This window comes from Gigantopelta aegis, chromosome 1 (genome assembly GCF_016097555.1).
Source record: "Gigantopelta aegis isolate Gae_Host chromosome 1, Gae_host_genome, whole genome shotgun sequence".
Taxonomy (NCBI): Eukaryota; Metazoa; Mollusca; class Gastropoda; order Neomphalida; family Peltospiridae; genus Gigantopelta; species Gigantopelta aegis.
Window position 1 is genome coordinate 20,441,209 of NC_054699.1, and position 21,850 is coordinate 20,463,058.

Below are 21,850 nucleotides of genomic sequence, written 5' to 3' on the forward strand. Positions count from 1 at the left end.
GTTTTAAAGTTTTAGACTCCTATTAAAAGCTAGAATATACATGAGAGGATCATAGATTAAAATTTCTTCTGAGAGTACATACCACCACCTTCCACCTGCCGCCAAACATCTGAGCTTTTTATAACAATATCAGAATCTTTTTCAAATTTCATTTTGACAGGCTGGACATTTTTAATAAAACAGAACAGACATAATATTTATGGTCACATCGGATGTGAAAATATTTACGACAACATGCCAGTATCTTTTCATTGCATATTTATTTTGGTGTGGACGGGGCGTAGCCCAGTGGTAAAATAATCACGTGATGCGTGGTTGGTCTGGGATCAATCCTTTGGGCCATTTCTCGTTCCAGCCACTGCACCATGCCTGGCATACCAAAAGTTGTGGTATGTGCTATCCTGTCTGTGGGATGATGCATATAAAAGATCCCTTGCTAGCGGGTTTCCTCTCTAAAACTATAAATATTATGTAAAAAATTACCCGATGTTTGACATCAAATAGCTGATGATTAATATTATGTTTAAAGTTTTGTTTTGTTTAATAACACCACTAGAGCAGATTAATCATCAGCTACTGGATGTCAAACATTTGGTATTCTAGTACTTCTGACACGTCTTAGAGAAGAAACCTGCTACCGTATATCTTCGCCTGTAAGTCGATCTCGGCTATAAGTCGAGTCCCTAATTTCAAGCCCTGAAAACGTATTTTTTTATTGACCCGTTTATAAGTCGACCCATGAAAAACAACTTATAAATATTGAAATATTTCTTATTTTCTGCACATGAGAACAATAATGTACAATATTTGAACAAAAGAAAATTATTTTACAAACTTCGGTTTTCACGTTTTGTACATCGCAATATAATCAGACTATTCCAATCAAACTATCATTATTACATAGCATCAAAACGAAATATTCCCTTAGTAGAGAGTGAAAGCTGTTTGACTGTTACTGTATGGTACTGTACAGATGGTTTTGTGCACAGACAACAACTTTATTTATAAACACTGCCAACAGATCACTACGATAAAACTGAAAGTATCACGTTTTGCCGCCATATTAATACATGTAAGGAGGATAACTCTGGAAAGTACACTGGTTTTTGTACCAAATGATGTGTGTCCCTATTGCTCTAGATAGTGAACTGCAGAGATCAGTCTATTTTAAGGGAAATCTCAGTAATATTCATGAAGTTAATCACCGCCAAAACATTGTTTGAACAACCATTAATGCCAGTGACCAGATTTCAAAATAAACTCAGGCAACAGGTAGTTAGTATTGTTTACATTTGACTGTTAAATTAACAAAGTGGACTGTTGTCTTGGCATGTGAGTGAGATCGTACGCCTTTTTGCATAACGAAAACCGTTCTAATGCCAAAAAAAAAAGGTTATAAAAAATAAATGTCAAATTAACATATTTGAGTATAAATACATGGCATACTTCAACAATAAAACTTGTAAAATAATCCCCAAAACAGTAATATTTTTTGGTGAAATTTTTTTACCCTCTTATAAGTCGACCCCCCAAGTTATAAAATAATTTTTGGGTGAAAAAAATTCGACTTATAGGCGAAGATATACGGTACATGTTTCCATTAGTAGCAATGGATTTTTTTATATGCACCATTCCCCAGACAGGATAGTACATACCACATCTTTTGGTATGCCAATAATGGTGCACTGGCTGGAACGAGAAATAGCCCAATGGGCCCATCAACGGTGATCAATCCTAGACCAACTGCGCATCAAGCGAGTGCTTTACCACTGGGCTATTACACAGTCAAGAAGATGTATTTGTAAAGTACAATTTTAGCACAAAATTCATGTCAGTAGTTTTGTTTTAAACAATCTTTATTCCATTTTTTCTGATGGGATTGGTCGACAGGCTACAAGCCCTATATTAGGACCTTTCCCTAGATTTTTTACAAACAAGCTGTGACAAGATGACAGATTAAGTACATATAATAACTAGCAATAATAAAACATAATAGTCGATAATTAACATAAGAGTGAGCTACAGAAAGGAAAAGTACGTAGAGAGAATTAAGAAAGGTAGAGAAATGTAACAGTGCTATTAAGTTTCAAAACGTTTATTGCTTACAATAAAGTCATGAAGGATTTAAAAATGTTTATATTTTCCTGATTAGTTAAGTGTAGATCGCCAAATAATAAAATGTTATGATTAAAATGTAGATATTTTTGTAAATGGCCATTTCAATGCACCCTGAACAGAGGGTAATGACACAAGAAATGTTCAGCATTTTCCACATGATGCCCACAAGCACATTTTTGATTATTATCTAAGAAATGACGCTTAAATTTATGACCATTTAGGTTACTGTTACCCATTCTAAGTAGTTGACCAGAATGCAAACTCCTATGGTTTATTTCATTTCATTTCGATTTATTTTAATGCTTATAGCTAATACAGGTTAAAGCACGCTATCCTGGACACACACCTCAGCTATCTGGACTATCTGTCCAGGAAATTGGGTTTAACTTGGTGGTTAGTTGTTAGTGATTAGTGAGAGTCGGTCTAGTGGTCTTACACCTACTCACCGAGTTGTTAAACTCGCTCTGGGTGGGAGCCAGTATTGGGGTGTGAACCCAGTACCAACCAATCTCAAGTCCAAGTCATGGTGCACTGGCTGGAATGAGATGTAGCCCAATGGTTCCACCGACAGGGATCAATCCCAGACCGACCATGCATCAGGCGAGCGCCTTACCACAGGGCTACACCCCGCCCCACTAAGAAATTTACATAACCAAATGATCTGAAATACACATGATAACAAAAACAACTGTCATGTGTCAGCTAACAAAGGTTCCTCCTTCACAAAACACAAAATACATATATTATATATTTATTGAGAAGAAAGAAAGAAAGAAATGTTTTATTTAATGACGCACTCAACACATTTTATTTACTTCATGGGCTACTCTTTCCAATTAGCAGCAAGGGATCTTTTATTTGCGCTTCCCTAACCACAACGCCACCGAGGCCGGTTTATCGAGAAGATACCGCAATATGATGACGATTTGTTTTTTCGATTTTTTCTATCAGTGACAAAAAATATATAATAGTTCACATTTATGATCTTCCATCTACTTAAGAGCCTTGCGTCATTAGCCATTCTACCGGCCTCGGTGGCATCGTGGTTAGGCCATCGGTCTACAGGCTGGTAGGTACTGGGTTCGGATCCCAGTCGAGGCATGGGATTTTTAATCCAGATACCGACTCCAAACTCCGAGTGAGTGCTCCACAAGGATCAATGGATAGGTGTAAACCATTTGCACCGACCAGTGGTCCATAACTGGTTCAACAAAGGCCATGGTTTGTGCTATCCTGCCTGTGGGAAGTGCAAATAAAAGATCCCTTGTTGCCTGTTGTAAAAGAGTAGCCTATGTGGTGACAGCAGGTTTCCTCTAAAAAACAGTGTCAGAATGACCATATGTTTGACGATCAATAGCCGATGATAAGAATTTTTTTTTTAATGTGCTCTGGCAGGAAGATCAAATGGATAAGGCACACAAAGGAAGATCTGTCAGCCATCTTTGTCAAAGAGCGTTTAGATGATCCCTTTATCAGGGTGCCCTTGTCTTTGGCAAATACAAGTAAGTCCAAGGGAGGAGCAGCAGCAGAAGTCCCTAACTTGTACAAGGCCCCATTGCCCATGGAAGCTTTGAAGCACAGGGATCTAATAGCTATTGCCAAGGACATCCCTAAAGACCATAGCGCTTTTTATGATTCCCTTAAGAGGGATAACAGTCCAGATATCAGCTCAGGAGAGGAAAGTGAAGGCTAGCTAGACCTGACAACGAAGATGGCTGACAGATCTTCTTTTAAAGCCAGTTAGGTTGTGGCAGTACTTGAGTTGTTTCAATATCCATTGCATGATTATCTTTATAATAATGATCTACAGAATATCCAAAAGGGTGCAAGTCATTTTAATGCATGCTGTATGGGTGTGTATCCGGCTTGGAACCAGAAGGGTGCAAGTGAAAAACATTGAATATCACAGTAATTAAGACTAAATTATGCTATACAGTAGGGTATGTGGTGTTCCTTTACCCTAATACCTACTGAAATCAAACGATATTCCACATAAAACTTGTGTCTAGGTGAGAAACAGTTTTTGGCCCTTTTCTCCTTTATCTGCTACCCCAACTTACACCCTTTTGGTTCTGAAGCAGCGATATATCACAATACATACTACAATATGGTTTTGATCGTATCGTTGCACCCCTAGTTAATATTGTGGCTTATTTTACGTCCATGTAAATATTTTAATTTCCCCATTTTCCTGAGTCAAGTACAGACAATCCCTGACAAAACAGACAGCTCGAGGGTTTACCAAACCGTCCTGCTGGGTCATGATGTCACGTATAACGTCACCATCGGCAGAGATCTGAACAACGGAATGGCGGTCAAAATCAGTGACGTAGATGAAACCATGCCCATCACATGTAATACCACGTGCATCCTTCAGCATCATCGAGTCGCGTGACTTCACCCAGTCGATGTGACGCGACGATGGTGACAGCGTCACACGCGTGAAAGCCTTACATGTATATTTGTAGGACATAACTAACAAAGATTCGCCTAATGATGTGAGATACCGAGGCTCTGGTGGAAGGTCTGATATGGACCTGATCACGTGACCGTTCAGGTCTAATATGTCTACATAACCGGGGTCAGAGGCCCACACGCTGACAGCCAGACTGGAATCGAGTAACTGGGTTATCCAAGAGTAGGATTTCCCTGTATGGATGGACTTTGTGGTGGTGATGATACTATCTACCTCCACAAATATAATCTGTCTGTGCGTCGGTATCGTTACGGCCACATGGTTACCATTACCAAGTTTCGTAAGACAACGTGGTTTACCGCTGGTTTTACAAACACAGTGAAGTGTGCCATCATCATAGTTGTAGCACTTAATACACGAGTTGGCGTTATCGGCTACGACTATTTTGACAGAGTCCTGTATATTTAAAACATCAATTGATGACAAATCGGGACTCGTTACGCCTTTAGTATTTATGACCTTGACCAGTTTGAGTTTGTCGCTTATCGGGTTTGTTCCTACGACCTTTGGGACTGTCTGTTCATCTTTAGACTTGGGACCTAGCGATAAGTCCTTTGGGACTGTCTGTTCATCTCTAGACTCGGCACCTAGTGATAAGTCTTTCTGTTTGTCTGTCACATTTGTTGTGCCTATATTAGCAGCAAAGTTGTCTGTGGTGTTGACATGTTTCGTGAAAGTTATTTCCGGATGCTGAACCCCGAACATGGATGTGGCCAAATAATCATTCAAAATTTTCTTTAGTTGTTGAATTTGTTTTATGTTCTCTTTAATTTGCGATTTGGTCAAGGAAACTGAAGTCAACAGTTTTTCATTACATTTCACTGAGCAATGTCTTAGTCTTTTTACCGGCTTCCTCTATTCTACCTCTGGCACTTTCGTGATCAACTCCAAGCCGGTTCATCATTTTCTCCTGGTTGCCGCGGACTGCGGCCGTAAACTCTTGTATCTGTTTATCTGCTGCGTTGTTGATGTCGGCCGTTGTCTGTGCTACGCTGAGGTCCAGCTTGGAGAGGTAACGATGATTCTCATTTTCCATTTTGTACTCCGCTGACTGGCATATCCTCTTGAGGTCATCGAAGTTTGTTTTCAGCTGAGCTGTGGTGTTTTCTGTTTCAAAAAAGAGAGAGAGAATTCTTAGGGCTATTCCAACATTGATCAAGGGGAGGGTCGGAGGTAAGTGAAGTCCAGACATGAGACGAATGATCAGCTCTTTTGGCCTTAGGTCTCAGACCTAACTTCTAAATTTTTATTGCAAATTCCTCCCACCTCAAACTCCACACACACACACACACACACACACACACACACACACACCCGTGGCCTGGACTTAGTCACTGGCGATGTAGGTTAAGTCCGTGACAGGCGTGTGCGAAACCTTCGTGGTACATGCGCACATTAAACCTTATCCGCTCCGCATATCTCACGAGTCACGCTTTACCTTTATTTTTAAAATGCCAGCAACAAAATAGTTCCAGGTTTCTTACAGTGAAGATAACACTTTCTACAGTGACGATAACACATTTTAGAGTGAAATATATGAACACTGATATTTCAGGCGCATACGTGTCACAGAACCAGACTCACGGATTTGTCTATTGTCGATGTGTTCGATGGTTTCTGCCAGTAAGAAATTGACAGGAAACTGTTCGGCCAAGGAGTCATATCCTTCCTGACTGGTGTGTCTCACTTGAATGGCTGTCCTGCAGAAAGGACACTGGAATGTTGTCCCTGTGATCGTCTGACCGATGTGTCGTCCCAGGCAGTCATGACACAGTGAGTGACCACATGGCAGAGACCTCGGCCTGTGGCGAGCCTCATTGCTGAATCTCAGCATGCAGATCTGACAGTCGACTTTAATGGATTCTTGAGCAGCGGCCATATTGTTCTGAAATAATGCAGATGAGAATAGTATATCAGTTTAAGAAATATTTCACATATTAAAAAGCATTCTGTGAGTACTGCTAAAGCAATACATGTCCCCCTACCGGGCACAACAATTTTTCGTGTCTCCTATATTCAAGGGCCATAACTCTGTGAAAAATTGGTAAATCGCAAAGAAGGAAGGAAATGTTTTATTTAATGACGCACTCAACATTGTATTTACGCATATATGGCATCGGGCATATGGTTAAGGACCATGCAGATATTGAGAGAGGAAACCCGCTGTTGCTACTTCAGGGGCTACTCTTTTTCGATTAGCAGCAAAGGCTCTTTTATATGCACCATCCCACAGACAGGATAATACATACCGCGGCCTTTGATGTACCAGTCGTGGTGCACTGGCTGGAGCGAGACATAGCCCAATGGACCCACTAATGGGAATAGATACAAAACCGACCGCGCATCAAGCGAGCGCTTTACCAGTGGGTTACGTCTCGCCCCTGTTCTGAAATAATGCAGACGAAAACTATTGTATCAGTTTGAGAAGTATTTCAGGTTCAGGCACATCCACCATGGGCAAAGCCTCCGAGTACACTAGTATTTCCCTCCAGGGCTGAGACTTCCAAAAATTACTGTCCACAAATACCATTTTCCATAACAATTTACAATTACAGAGCCAGTGGTCCAAAATACATGGAATAAAGAGCCTTGGGTACAAATAAACTAAAAGATTTAACAAGCATTCTGAGTATTGCTAAAGCAATACATGTCCCCCTACCGGGTTCAACACTTTTTCGTATCTCCTAAATTCAAGGGCCATAACTCTGAGAAAAATGGGTAAATCGCCAGAAAACGTAAACTTGATCTGTAACAGTACATGATAAAGTTATATATACAAAATGTCATCTCAATAGCAGAGGTATTGTAAACAAAAAAAGTCGGGGAAACAAATTTTCATATCTCCTAAGTTCAAGGGCCATAACTCTGTTAAAATGGGTAAATTGCTATGGAAGTCAAACTTAATTTTTAACAGAACAGGATAAACCTATACACAAAATTACAGGTCCATATCATGAAGCTTTGTCCGGGCCATAGCGTGCATACAGAAAGAAGTGTTTTATTTAATGACGCACTCAACACATTTTAGTTACGGTTATATGGCATCAGACATATGGTTAAGGACCACACAGATTTTAAGAAGAAACCCGCTGTCGCCACTATATGGGCTACTCTTCCGATTAGCAGCAAGGGATCTTTTATTTGCGCTTCCCACAGGCAGGATAGCACAAACCATGGCCTTTGTTGAACCAGTTATGGATGACTGGTCGGTGCAAGTGGTTTACACCTACCCATTGAGCCTTGTGGAGCACTCACTCAGGGTTTAGAGTCGGTATCTGGATTAAAAATCCCATGCCTTGACTGGGATCCGAACCCAGTACCTACCAGCCTGTAGACCGATGGCCTGCCACGAGGCCCACCGAGGCCGGTCTTATGTCCGATGACAACACCTAACCAGTGGCGTGTACGTCCAGATAGGTTATGTCCCTTGCAAGGTATTCCAGTGGAATTATGTCCATAACTACTCAGTACCAACATTTCATAAATAAACAAACTATGAATACGGTTGTTTTAAAATATGTCACTGGTGAATATCATTTGTTAAAAGTATTTCCCATCATATTATAAACATATGAAGTTGCGTCTGGATGTTTAAATGCCTTTAAAGTGTTTATCAATATTTGTAAAAAAAAATTCGTCAATATCTACTTAACACTAAAATGGCAGAGTCACGTGATTTAATGCATTCATCACCCTAGTTTACATATTCGGCACAATTCCCATTATCACCCCAGTCAGAAAAATGCATGAAAACTGAGACGCGATTTTGTCAAAACGGGAAAATGCGTTTAGAGTAGCGGCCCTTTGCTTGCTCGTCGCTACTAACAACACCACCAAAATCTTACTATACTGTACATTTATATTTACTGTCAAAACGTAATAGCACGCAATAAGAGCATGATGTAACAATAATATTACAACATCAGAATATTAATTTAGAATCAACACAACTGCTTATTAGCCCGAGTACTCGGACTGTAAGAGAGCTAGACGGACAAATGTCTTACAGTCAGATAGTTCATAAAAATAAACTCGAATGTAAATGCACATTGAGTTTATAGGCCCGACGCCATTTTCCATTAGCAGATACAGAGCCGTTCCGAGCAATTCTCGGAACCGGCGTGACGTCACACGGCCTAGTTACCGATCATACGGGTCTTTGGGGGTGAAGCAAAGCCTTAGTGATTACTGGTTTACATAGAATAAAGTTATCATATTAACTTTTTACATGCCTTACATATTGTCATTTATTTTCTGTCGCTAACACATAGTTGCAGTATGTCTTATGAGTATTATAACAGCTTGGGTTGCCATATAAGAGAAACAACAACGGGAATCTGAATTAGTATAATCTATATTTAGTACCGATGTGTTTCCGTGTACTTTGAATGTCGAGGGAACGGCAGGTTGGGCAGAATATAATTTTTGTTGATGCAATTTTCAGGTAATGTTAATTATAAATTTTAACAATTTTGAAATGATAAGATAATTATTAATATAATAATTATGATGTGGGCTACAAAATATTTAATTTGTATTTATAGTAAAATTTGTATGCATGATTAAGTTAATTATTTTTGTGATTTAATAATTGTTTTATTTCCAAATAGTATGTAATAATTAAACAATGGCAAAGTTGTTACTTTACAACTTCAAAATTACAATAGTATTATTCTCATATCTTATTATATAGATGTAATGGCAACAGTATAATGTTCCACTGAATACATTCTTTTATTCTTAAAACAAAATACACTTTCTTGAAATAATGAAATGCTTTTGTTTTTACAGATTGCAAAATTACCACATGATGTTGCCCTTCCTTACCGGTTGAATGTAGGCAAAAAGAAAATAGCAATAATAAAATATAGCCATCCTCAGACCTTGACATCTAGGGGGAGCAATATCTCCCTCTACTTACCCATCATACCTGAGATTAGTTCAAGGAGAATAATATATAGTTCCCTTTGGCATGTGAATTTATATACATGTAGTATCAATATGGTAATATTTTAAATTGCCCCCCCCCCCCCCCCCCCCATAAACTACGTTAGGGAGCAAATAATCAGTTCCCTCGGTTATTTTCATGTCGAGGTCTACAACCTAATAAAACAAGTGTTACCTCGTCTAACAAACATGCAAATGTTTTAATAATAGGGTTTAACCTGGTATATTTAGTAATAAAACACAAAAACTTACCTGAGTAAATAATGGTTAATATATATATAATAATGGTGTTGTTTTATATCTAGTCACAATGGATATTGCAGATATTTTCTTGTTCAGTCTTGTGCTGTATTGGAATTGTTATTGCAATTCAATTTAAGTAATATCTACAAAACTAATTTTTAATAGTATACAGCTGGAGAAAGGAGCCAAATATCATGGTTGTTAATAAACTGATCTCTATCGGTATGCCTTCTACTAGACTACACATATTTAACCTAAGTTGCTTTTAACCCGGGTTAAATTACCTCATGTAGATGCACTTATGTAGTATATTCAAGGAAAATATATGAATGAGATGGTTAAATGCTATATTCTTCATGTCAAACAGTGTTTTCAAAATGGAAAACAAATATCAGATATGGCAGTTGACCATTCATTTTATTGCAGGTAATTCCTAAAGCAGATTACACACACAAACACACACTGAACTGTAGAATACCATGAAACTACATATATATGTAAAAAGGTATGTCCTCTAACTTGAACAAGCAAAATGTACCACAACCACCAAATTACATTGATCCACAATAGAGTAGATTTTAATGTATTTTTAGATTTATGTGTACATGTATGTATGTGTGTGTGTATGTATATATATATGATTACTCAAAAGAATTTAAAGGAAACATGTCACGTAAACCATATTTGGCACCAACCATGTACAATTAATTATAAATTGAATCACCTAAAAAAAAAAATTATAAAAAATTAATTACTTAAAATATTTCCATAAAAGAACCCCAGATACGAGCTCTTAGCGGAAATTGCCGATCTTTAATGAGCAGGGCAATCACGAGGTCCCTGACGTCGGAGACGCGTCGCTTGATCTGAAGCCTTACACTTAAAAGCATTAGTCCGTACCACTCATAAAGAATCTAAGACTTGCACAGCTTACCAAAACAATGAGTGTTCGTTCGCAAAACGTTTTGCCGTATCAATATGAGCTGTTAGTAAATGAAGAAAGACACACATTTACTTACAACAGTGATACTGAAGAAAAAACGGATAGCGAGTCGGAGGGTGGAGAAACTGATGGTGCCAGACCAGACCGGTCGACCAATTTACAGCCCGGAGCCCGAAAGTAACCCGGAGACAAAACCAAAACTCGGATGCTAATGTCGAGGTGTATACTGTTCATATTTAGCATAAAGATACACCTCGATATGATGTATTTAAATATGTAAAAAATATAAATGTAGGACAAACATTTTTGGGTTGCTTTTTTTAGAAAATTATCGCATTTTTTATGTTCGGGCTGTACATAATGAAATCTGTATGCACAGTGTAAACAAACGCTCTAATTTACGACAAGGCGCTTCACTTTCATTAACCTGGCTTGTAAAACAACATAAATGACTTGAGAGTATAATCAACTTTTAAACTAAATATATTTCTATTTGCATCAATAGAACGAAATGGGGTTATAGTATTTTTCTCTCATAAAAAAAAGTAGCATATTATTAGGCCTATTGGTAGGGTGCGTTAAGAGTAAAAACGACCACTCACGATACCCAAGTGATAATTTTCTTTTCTTTGGTACTACGTAATTGGTCAGTTTTGTAATTTTAGATGGCAAAGTCTACTTAATCAAGGGTTTTACAGCATTATTTACAGTAATGAAGCAGGGCGGCTGATAATGTCCATTAACATTGTACTATAGTCGCGACAGGTTACGCCACAATACCCTGTAATCTTAAAAAACTGGCACGTATTTTGTACGCATGTCTAGACCTTCCTCTAGACCTTACACTTACCTGGTCGATACCCTGCAATATACACCTGCCAATCAGGAATCACATGTGCAGGCCACGGAAAGAAAGGACCAATTAACTAAAACAACACTCCGATTCTGAAGTCAGCCCGTGGATGAAACATAATAGTTATTTCGACACAGACAGTAGTGGGGTTTTTTGTACTGAACTTCGTGTTGCTTTGGGGCTTCGGGCGATGAGGAACGTTTTTGTAACGTATTCCGCCCGAAGATTAAAAACATTATTTAAAATTATTATTGTTTTCTACACGTTTTTTTTAAACATATTTAAATACATCGTACTGAGATGTATTCTCATGCCAAATCCCATGTTTGTATATGCCATATTTAATTACTTATTGACGTTTCCTTCTTCGGACGGTGAATACAGATTTTGTTATGTAGGCCTACAGCCCTAACATGAAAAATCTTTTTTTTTTCAAAAAAATTAATAAATAAAAAATTCTACATTTTTGTTTTAACATATATAAATACATCATGCTGAGGTGTATCTTTGTGCCAAATATGTACAATGTACACCTCGACATTCGCAACCGAGTACTGTTTTTGTCTCCGGGTAACGTTCGGGCTCCGGGCTGTAATTAGGCGGACACCAAAGTACTATGCGGTGTTGGTGTCCAATCTTTTCTTTTGCGATAAAATACACGTGTCTTTCTTCGGATACAATCCTTTGGAAAACCATAAACAGACGATCCCGATCGTTTAAACTGTTTATTTTTACACCCGAAGGCCGCGCAGTACGGCACTGTTGGACTGAAAAGATCGTAAGCCCCTTACTCCATATATAAACAGTTAACAACATAAACAGTTAACAACAATGGAAGAGTACAGCGGCTCTGACGTCACTTCTCTTTTTTTCCGAACGCTCACGAAGAAATATGCATAAATCGTACTTTGATACTGGTTAGCGTAATTTCTTCATTTTAAGTTAACTACACGTATTTTATTGTTATAAAGTTATTTGTATATTATTTTTATATCATTTTTCTTTTAAAATGAGCTATAATATGGTCTCGTGTCTTGTTTCCTTTAAGGGTCAAAAATTTATAACCAAATAAGTTTCAGAGTGTATTAGATTGATGATGTAAACTACACCAAATTTTTTTATTTATTGTTCCATATTTACAAAAAAACACAAATAAACGTCACTGTATACAAGAAAGTCACATGACATGCTGTCAAAGTTGAAGGTTATCAAACATGGATTTTACACATTAGAACATTCGTTTAATAGTGTGAATCCAGCCCTGGCGCGAATACACTCGACACATCGTTGCCTCATGCTGTTGATCAGATGTCTGAAGAACTCTTGGGGAATGGCCTGCCACTCTGCCATATGAAGTTGACCCAGATCATGAAGGTTGGCCGGAGGGGCATGGTTATCCCGAACTCTCCTGCCTAATTCGTCCCAGGCTTTCTCTATTGGGGCCAAGTCAGGCGAATATGCTGGCCAATCCATCCTGGCGATACCTTGTTGTCTGAGAAAGTCCGTTACCACCCTGCCCCACCGCCAATCTGCTGAAGGCCTGGGAGAACCAACGGCCGGATAATCTCATTCAGATAGCAGATTCCATTCAGATTGCCATCCACCACATAGAGGGGGGTCCTGTGGTGGATAGAGATGCCGCCCCACACCATGACGCTGCCACCACCGAACCGGTGACGTTGTCTAACGTTAACGTCAGCGAAGCGCTCCCCAGGACGTCTGTAGACACGAACTCGACCGTCGTTGAACTGAAGACTAAACCTGGACTCATCAGTGAACATCACTCGACCCCACTGAACACATTGCCACCGCAGATGAAGCGTGCACCAGTGACGTCTGGCCGTTCTGTGACGTGGTAGGAGTGGTGGTCGAACAGCCTGGCGACGGCAGCGTAGATTATTGGCTCTCAAGACGATTGCGTATGGTTTGATCAGACACTCGAGTTCCAGTCGCAGTCCGCAGATTGTCACGTAATCGGCGTGCAGTGGTTGTGCGTTGACGTAGAGCCATATTGGTGATGTAGCGGTCCTCTCTATTTGTAGTGCTTCGGGGTCTTCCCGAACGTGGACGATTTCGAACAGAATTCGTTGCTTGGTACCGTTGCCACAGTCGGCCAACGACACTCTGACTGACACCAAGTCTCAGAGCAACATTTCTTTGCGTATTGCCATCCTGAAGCCAAGCAATAGCCCTTCCTCGATCTTCGATAGTCAGTTGACGTCGTAACATTGTCGAATTTGGAGTGTGCACCGTACACGAACGCAAGCTCCAATTATACGGAAATTCAGCATTGGGAACATGGAATACACGTGCAAAGCGTGCAAATGAAGCGCTTTGTGAAAAAGCAAGTTATGGGCACTTATCAGACCTTTCGCTTTCGCACTAATTTACGTGCAAATGTAAGCATGTTTTCGCCATTAGAACTAGTCGACAGTGTCAATGACAGTGGATTTTAATTCATTTATGGGTTGCTTAGACCCACTTTCGTCAAAATGGAACAATACCATGCGTGACATTATGGTCTAGCTAATATAATTGACATTCAGAAAATAATGTCGAAAATATCGTCTGACCCTTAAATTCTTTTAAGTAGTATATATCTATATCTATATCTATTGTATGTATGTATGTATGTATATATATAGAGATATATACTGAAACAAAGGCACACACATTATTTACTCTCTGCACCAAAGTAAATACTAAACACTGAGAGCTCAGAGAGAGAGAGGTGGTGGGGGGTGGGGGAACTACCTATATTTTCTTACCGCAGGCCTGCTACAGACACATTTGCAAAAATAATAATTAAAGTTTAAACAAGAATTTAGGCCTATATTATAATTATTATGTGTGTAATTTAGCAGTATAAACTTTTATTTTAAAATTTAAAAAATAAATAAATGTAGTAGCTGTAATATGGCAAAATAAATACAAGTATAGATAATATCCAAGAAACTAAGATTAAATGAAAAATAAAGACAAGACAAATGTGATGATAAAGGAATATACTGTTTATTCAAGAACTGGATGCATCGTTTTGTTGGGGGGGGGGGGGGGGGGGTTCATGGAAGACGATGGAATTGTGCATTTTATTTACAGTATAATGTGGGATTTTTATCACTGCACATGCTTTAACCATTTTGTTTGCTTGTGTCAACAAGCAACAACATTAAAGTCAACGTAGTCACATTCTGTGAGGGAAGCCATGGAATTCCATCAGGTTTGTCGTTTTAATGACCCTACCCACAAGCGGCGCCTAGTCTCTTCTTTTGGAAATTTGTAAAACGATATTTTTTTTAACATCACGTTATGGTTTATGCAGCCAACTGCACAACATGTTTTAGGCATCGTGACCGTTAACTGTTGTAAATGATCGACCAAAGTTGCCTCATTTCACTATCAAACCATACGTAACTAAGGAGAAGCTTCACCGCGTCACGTGATAAACAATGGCGGCCAGGGGTCGAAGTACCCGTATGTTCGGTTCCGAGAATTTTGCTCGGAACGGAATTGTGGTCGAAATAGCGACTGACACCACGCTGACACCACCTTTTCCCACCCTAATCGTGTAGCGTGATCTTTTTCGGGCATATGCAAACTAAGAAATACTTACTTTGAAACGATCTTCACTTTGAATTAAAGGAAAAACGACCGACTGTATGACTTGGGTTTAAAACGCGCGGTGCATTATGGGAGGAAAATGAAACTCGGAACAATCTTGTATGTGGAAAAGGATCGGTGAAGTCATTTCTCGTTCCATAATGAATAAAACAAAAACCATAAAACTAAAAATTAATTAGTTAATAAAATAACTTAAAAAGTAAAAATAAATTAAAGTTAATACAATAAAATAAAAGAACATTTATTAATTAATAGAAATGAAATAAAAATTAATTAAAGTTAATAAAATAAAAGTTAAATAAAAAAAAAAAAAAAAAAAAAAAAAAAAAAAAATTAATAAATAAATAAATAAAAAAAAAAAAAAAAAAATTAAATTAAAGTTAATAAAGTAAAATAACATTTATTAATTAATAGAAATGAAATAAAAATTAATTAAAGTTAATAAAATAAAATAAAATAAAATAAATTAAAGTTAATAAAGTAAAATAAAATAACATTTATTAATTAATAGAAATGAAATAAAAATTAATTAAAGTTAATAAAATAAAATAAAATAAATGAGATTAAAGTAAAATAAAATAACATTTATTAATAGAACACACACACACACACACACACACACACACACACACACACACATATATACATACATATAGATATAGATATATATAATGTTTGGGTTTTTTTTTTGTTTTTTTAAATTATTATTATTTGTTTTCTTTTTTCTTAACGAAAAACAAAGTTCATAAATTTCTCTAAAAATAACTAAAACATAAGTACTAAGTTTTAAACTGTTACTTACCTGTCTTTTTTCTGAGTTTTTCTTCTGAAAAGGTCGGGGTGGGTGTGTGGGGGTGGGGGTGGCAATGAAACATATTTCTCTCTTGTTTGCCAGTACGTAAAAACGTTACTGTTGCCCCTTGCTCGCCACGAGGAGGCCAGAGAGTTGAACAAGATATACCAAATTTGATGTGTGCCTTGTTCAGGATTTTACATAAGTTAAACAGAAATGATTCCTCATTAAAAGATTCGAGCTGCGCTGTCTTAACATGATGGCAACATTCCTTCAGCTTATTGTTGGTGCACATAATAAAATCGCGTGTAGTATCGGTCACATGTTTGGAGATTTGGTGCCCACTTCGAGGTATTCAAACGTCACAGTTCACTCTGGTTCTGCACTCAATATGGTATGCACATTTGTTAATAACATGCCGATTCCAGTGACTGGCACAGAGTTGCGAGGCAATCCTCAACAACTAATTGCCTGGTAGATACGTCAACTTTCGTGGAGTTCGCACATGCTATAACTAAAAGTCGCAGTTCACCAGCACTTTGTCCACCAAACACAGCGGTTACCTCAATACAGTTAATACACAAGTGTTAATACACATGCCGATTCCAGTGACTGGCAGAGAGTTGCCAGGCAATCCTCAACAACTAATTGCCTGGTACATACGTCAACTTCCGTGGAGTTTGCACATGTATGTAGATATTATAACTAAAAGTAACATCGAGGCATCATCTCTCCCGTAGACTGTCAACCATACACACTGGTTAGCTGGTTATATATATTTAACTAAGTCGCACATGTAGGTTAGTAACAAATTACAGTAAACAAAGTGACACCTGTAGGTAAGTAACAACAAGGCACAATTCACCAGTACACTATCAACCAAAAAAAGTGGTAAGCTGGTTAATTACATAATAATTGTTCACTTCAAGTGATAGATACAGTTGCGAGGTAATCCCCAATAACTCATCTTGTTAGCAGGAGAATACACTTTCCTTGAATTCCATTCAGAAATATATGTGGGCAATAAAATCACCAGTATTATTAACTCAAAATTATTGCGAGGCCACCATGGCCAACTCAAATGGTTTCCTGGACAATGCCGTGTTAACAAATAACATATCCAGGTAGGACAATATGCAATCACATTACTGACAAACTACGTCATGTTTGTTTATCTGGTTTGAAACCGTATCATATTGATATGAATTGAAAATGCATGTCAGTTAATAGCAATCTGCATGCACCCGCTCTTGAATTCTCTTCAGCCAGTATTTGCTTTGAGTATGTCGGGGATGAATGCCATCAAGGTACAAATCGAAGTTGTAAAAATAACCGATCGTTCCAGATCCCCTGGTACGGCTTTTCACAAGATCGAGAGAGAATCTGGGGGATGCCTTTCCCAGTGTAATATTTAGTAGTTTTATTTTCATGTTCACCTCGTCAATTCGTTTCACTAGTAATTCATCTTGTTCCTTGAAGTCATCTGCATTAGCATGGTGATGAAATTTGTTCCATTTCACGATTGAATAAATTGGAACTTCTAAAAACGTCACTTCAACTTTGCCGTTGTAAAGTCGGGTAATGGCAATAATTTCTTCAAAGTTCGAAATTATATTAGTCACAATGGATGGGTAGTCTTTAAGCCTAAGGTGTCTCTTGGGTTTTGATAATTCTGTAAAGTCACAGGTACCTTCCCATATGTATAATGATAAGGTTCCAATGTTATCCACTTTCCTTGCGAGGTTATTCCTAAGCCACCTAACAATGTCACCTGTTGTATATCCGCTATGACTCCAAAACTGCATATTTCTCTGTATCCTATTGTTCACAACGTTATGCAAATATCTCCCTTTACTGTCGGATAGTAACACAGCTGTTCGCTTTCTCGTATGTATTGGAAATTCTAAATCTTTGTCCAAGTACTTCAGTAACTTGTGTTCGGCCATGTTGTTACACATGAAACTTCTATATTTCTTTTGACAATAGTTTGTACTCGTGTAGCAACAAGCACGTGACAGAAGTCCTTTAAATTGCTTATTTTCACAATATTGAATCGACAGTTCTTTTATGGAAAACAAATGTACGACAGACAATGAATGTACCCTTAAAACATTGCACGTTCAGTGGAATAATGTAATCATCAATTCTCTTGTAATACGATATGATACATGTCACGTGGTTTTACTTTCGGACTCCGCTGTCATTACGTAAGCACCATCGCGCGGCTGGCTAAATCATGTGCTGCTAGCAGTTACCAAGGATACATGTACTAAGGCTGCGACGTTTACAGATTCTGTACGTGTACACGGAAAACATAAAACGGAAATAAAAGTTTAATTGGTGTTTTCAATGTGATGCTTCTATATGTGACAGTGTATATATGTACGCGGAATTATCTGCATATTACAAAAATTCCTACAGTATTAATTTCAATTAACGAGTTACACACCAGGCACGTGGTGATGGTATGTGCAGGGGGCAGGAGGTATACACAGTATGGGACACAAGCATATCTTTGTAGTTTATGTTTTTAAATTCTTTTTAAAACAATTTCAAACAGAAAAAACGTTTTGAGACTCATGTCCTGGTCCCTCACCCCACATCCTATGTGGAGAAAACACCGTTTTTGGCACTCAAATTGTAAAATATACTTCCAAATAATTTTTACATAATTAACGATCACACACTACATTGTAAATAGGTCCCTGCGTGCATGTCTCGCTAAACTAGAGGAGATGGTGGGACGGAATTTAGCTAGTCGGTAGACTGATGGCCTGAAGTGCTTGCGTCGCAGAATCGAACCACGTGGGTGGATCCAAAGAAATGGTACTAATGAAAAAAGGTAGCGGGTTTACTCTGATGACAACGTGTCGGAATTACGACACGTTTGATATTAAATAGATGACAATTAATTAATCAATATGCTTGGGTGCTCTCTGTCTGTCTCTGTGTGTGTGTGTGTGTGTCTCTCTCTCTCTCTCTCTCTCTCTCTCTCTCTCTCTCTCTCTCTCTCTCTCTCTCTCTCTCTCTCTCTCTATATATATATATATATATATATATATATATATATATATATATATATATATATATATATACATACATACATACATATATATATATATGTATACACATGTATGTATGTATGTATGCGTGGCCGTTAAATATTTATCTTACGAGTTGTTTAAAAGTGTATCCAGCGAGCGAAAGAGTTGAATTTTTTTAAACAACGTGTTGTAAGATAAATGGTATCTAACTGCCGCTCATGTATTATTATATTCTTACATATACTCCTAAATAAGGTTTGAAGCAAAATTTAACAACTTTTTCGACTAAAAGTTATTTACAGCCCTTTCACTTGTAGCTAACTTACGCGTCAACGGCAAAAGGTTATCAGGTTAACTATACGTCACAGTGTAATCAATTTTGACCGTGATGTCTCTTCATTGCATGTATGGCATTGGTGACGTGGTCATCAACTAGGACAGGCAGTTGTATGTCTTCTGCATATGTAAACAAGTATGTGTCACCTAAAATAACAAATGATGTTGTTACTAACGGGTGTGTAAGAAAAATATATACACGACAGTTATTTCATCACTTGTTAATGACATTTCTTCTGATGATATCAAGCCGTTTGGATAACTGACGCATTTTTGTAGAAAATTTGCCTGGGTACTTGGGTTGTTCGTTGTGCACGAAGTCGGGAAATGCCATGTGGCGTCTTCCAGGAATGGACTTAAAAATGCGTTCACCTTTCACCATCTTGAGTACGTGAGCGACATTGGCATCGCTTTTGAAATCTCGCCTGCGATGTCTGTAAACTTCATTTTCGACAATTTTGGAGTCAAAAACAACATCCAAAGCTTCACCAAGCGGACCGACTATTTGACTGCATCGTGACAGGGTCAACGACGAGTAATGACCTTTCGCCTCACTCAACATGCTCTTGAACAGACGGTTGAAAATTTCTTTCATGAGATCTGCAGGTAGATTACGACCAATGCCCCCACTGTAATTTATAACTCTGTCCCATCGTAATTCGTGGGCTAGCTTCTCTGGTAACCAGCCATTTATTGAAGCTAACAGTCGATGAGTCAGAATTACATACTTCACGTGTTTCTTTCTGTAAAACTGGACAAGGTCAATCAGCCAATGTGACATCATTGCATCACCATCTCCTTCCCTAACCGCATCTCGTCTGCAAAGAAGGTTCAGTCCACTCCATGCCATAGCCACTGCATAATTTCTCTTGTAGTCGTCGCCATCAGGAGGGTTTGGCTTCAATTGTTTACTTGCTCTCTTGGATGATGACTTTTGTTGATGTTTCACTCTACATGGCTCACTGCAGTACCAGTCACCATCGGGTATTGTGTCAGGTGTCATACTGACGCACTGGTAATGGTACCACTCCTTCTGTTGACATTTGTCATCAGCAGAACACCCTATCATTGGCACATCTGTCCCAAGATCACGTCCACAGTAGCAGTATCGGTAAGGCGCCACTTGTCTGTTTTGGCATTCTTCACTACAGAACCATAACTCGGGCAAGTTTTCGGGATCAATATCAGCACAGGAATAATGAAACCATTCACCATTCATGCACTGTTCCCGTCTTTCACAGCCAATAAAGCCTTTATCTCGGTCTTCATTGCAACAGTACGCATCGCTGTCAACGTCCTCTGATGTCTCCAACAATAGTGGACCAGTGTTGAGTTGTTGCCAGACTACATTGACGATTTGGTCACTGAGGTCGTCTATGTACTTCTTCCTATCCACCAATGGCTGATTCTCAATTTCTTCTGGTGCCCCGTGTGGTCTACCATCAGTATCTTTCATACCGAGCAATTCTGTTGCTAGCAATGAAACCATGGCTTCTGTGGTGATGCACATCAACTCCCAAGCATGACTGAAGTTATCTCCTACATCTGCCTTTACATTCCGATAGTTGCACACATTTTTAATGTGATACAACGTTCCCTTGTCACCTGCACTGGATCCTTTGAAGAATTCATCATAATGATCTTGAAGGAGTATCATTTCTTTGTGAAATTCTTGGGCACATGGCTGTAATCCTTCAAGTCTTTCCCATTGGTTAAGACCATTGCATCTAGCCCTCGCTGCATCAGCACCTCGTTCACAACTCAAACCATCTCCAAAGACAATAGTAGGGTATGGAGTACCTTCAATATTGGGAACGTAATGTTGAAGACGCTCATAGATAGCAATGGCACCTTGGGTGGACGATGGATTTTCCTCAAAAACACCAAGATTCACCAGAACGCTCCTCTCTGCTGATTCAGCTGAATGCTCATGAAGAAAATGTTGAACTGAACAATCAGAGAAATGTTCTTTCAACCAAGGTAGGTGATGGGTTATGATTCTTGTTACAATCACACCCATTCTCTGTCTGACTTCCATGAAATCTGCTTCACATGGGATGAATGTTTCAACAGGAATATTGGAAGCTGGGATGGTATCATTGTCCAGCCATTGTAAATGGGTCGATGGTACTCTGTTGTCAGCCATGTATGCCAATGCACAATTTATATATGTATTTCTTGTGTCTGCTGTTGGGTGTCTGGTGGTCACCTTCTTTCCAACGTTATCCCAACACAATGTGAAACCAGGATGAAGTGAGATGTAAGATACGACAGGATCCTCAACTTGTAACGTGTCACTTGACATACCTATGGGTACATGTTCCACTTCCTCAGATGTAGTCTGCAATATTCTCCATTACAATGTCATCATTGTCATCTTCCTCCTCTATTTCCTCTTCACTGCTACTCTCAGGAACATCGTCAATATCATCGTCATCCTCCGAATCCTGTATGTGCCCCTTTTCGGGATGTATGG

At 38.5% G+C, this 21,850-nt stretch overlaps 1 protein-coding gene across 5 annotated transcripts; it reads right to left on the bottom strand.

The window, feature by feature from the left end:
* Positions 1–3,390: 3,390 nt before the first annotated feature.
* On the bottom strand, positions 3,391–15,420 carry LOC121371825 (tripartite motif containing 13-like). 5 transcript variants are annotated; one of them, XM_041498004.1, is made up of 3 exons: positions 15,194–15,420; positions 6,179–6,479; positions 3,391–5,701 (listed from the first exon to the last, which is right to left on the bottom strand). In XM_041498004.1, the coding sequence occupies exon 3, from the start codon at positions 5,297–5,299 to the stop codon at positions 4,274–4,276; it is 1,026 nt and encodes a 341-aa protein (XP_041353938.1). In that variant the 5' UTR covers positions 5,300–5,701; positions 6,179–6,479; positions 15,194–15,420; the 3' UTR covers positions 3,391–4,273. The 5 variants fall into 3 exon arrangements, with proteins under 5 accessions (XP_041353938.1, XP_041353964.1, XP_041353946.1 ...); XM_041498012.1 differs by lacking the exon at positions 15,194–15,420 and adding an exon at positions 8,243–8,304; XM_041498021.1 differs by lacking the exon at positions 15,194–15,420 and having other exon boundaries at positions 6,179–6,804.
* Positions 15,421–21,850: the final 6,430 nt, after the last annotated feature.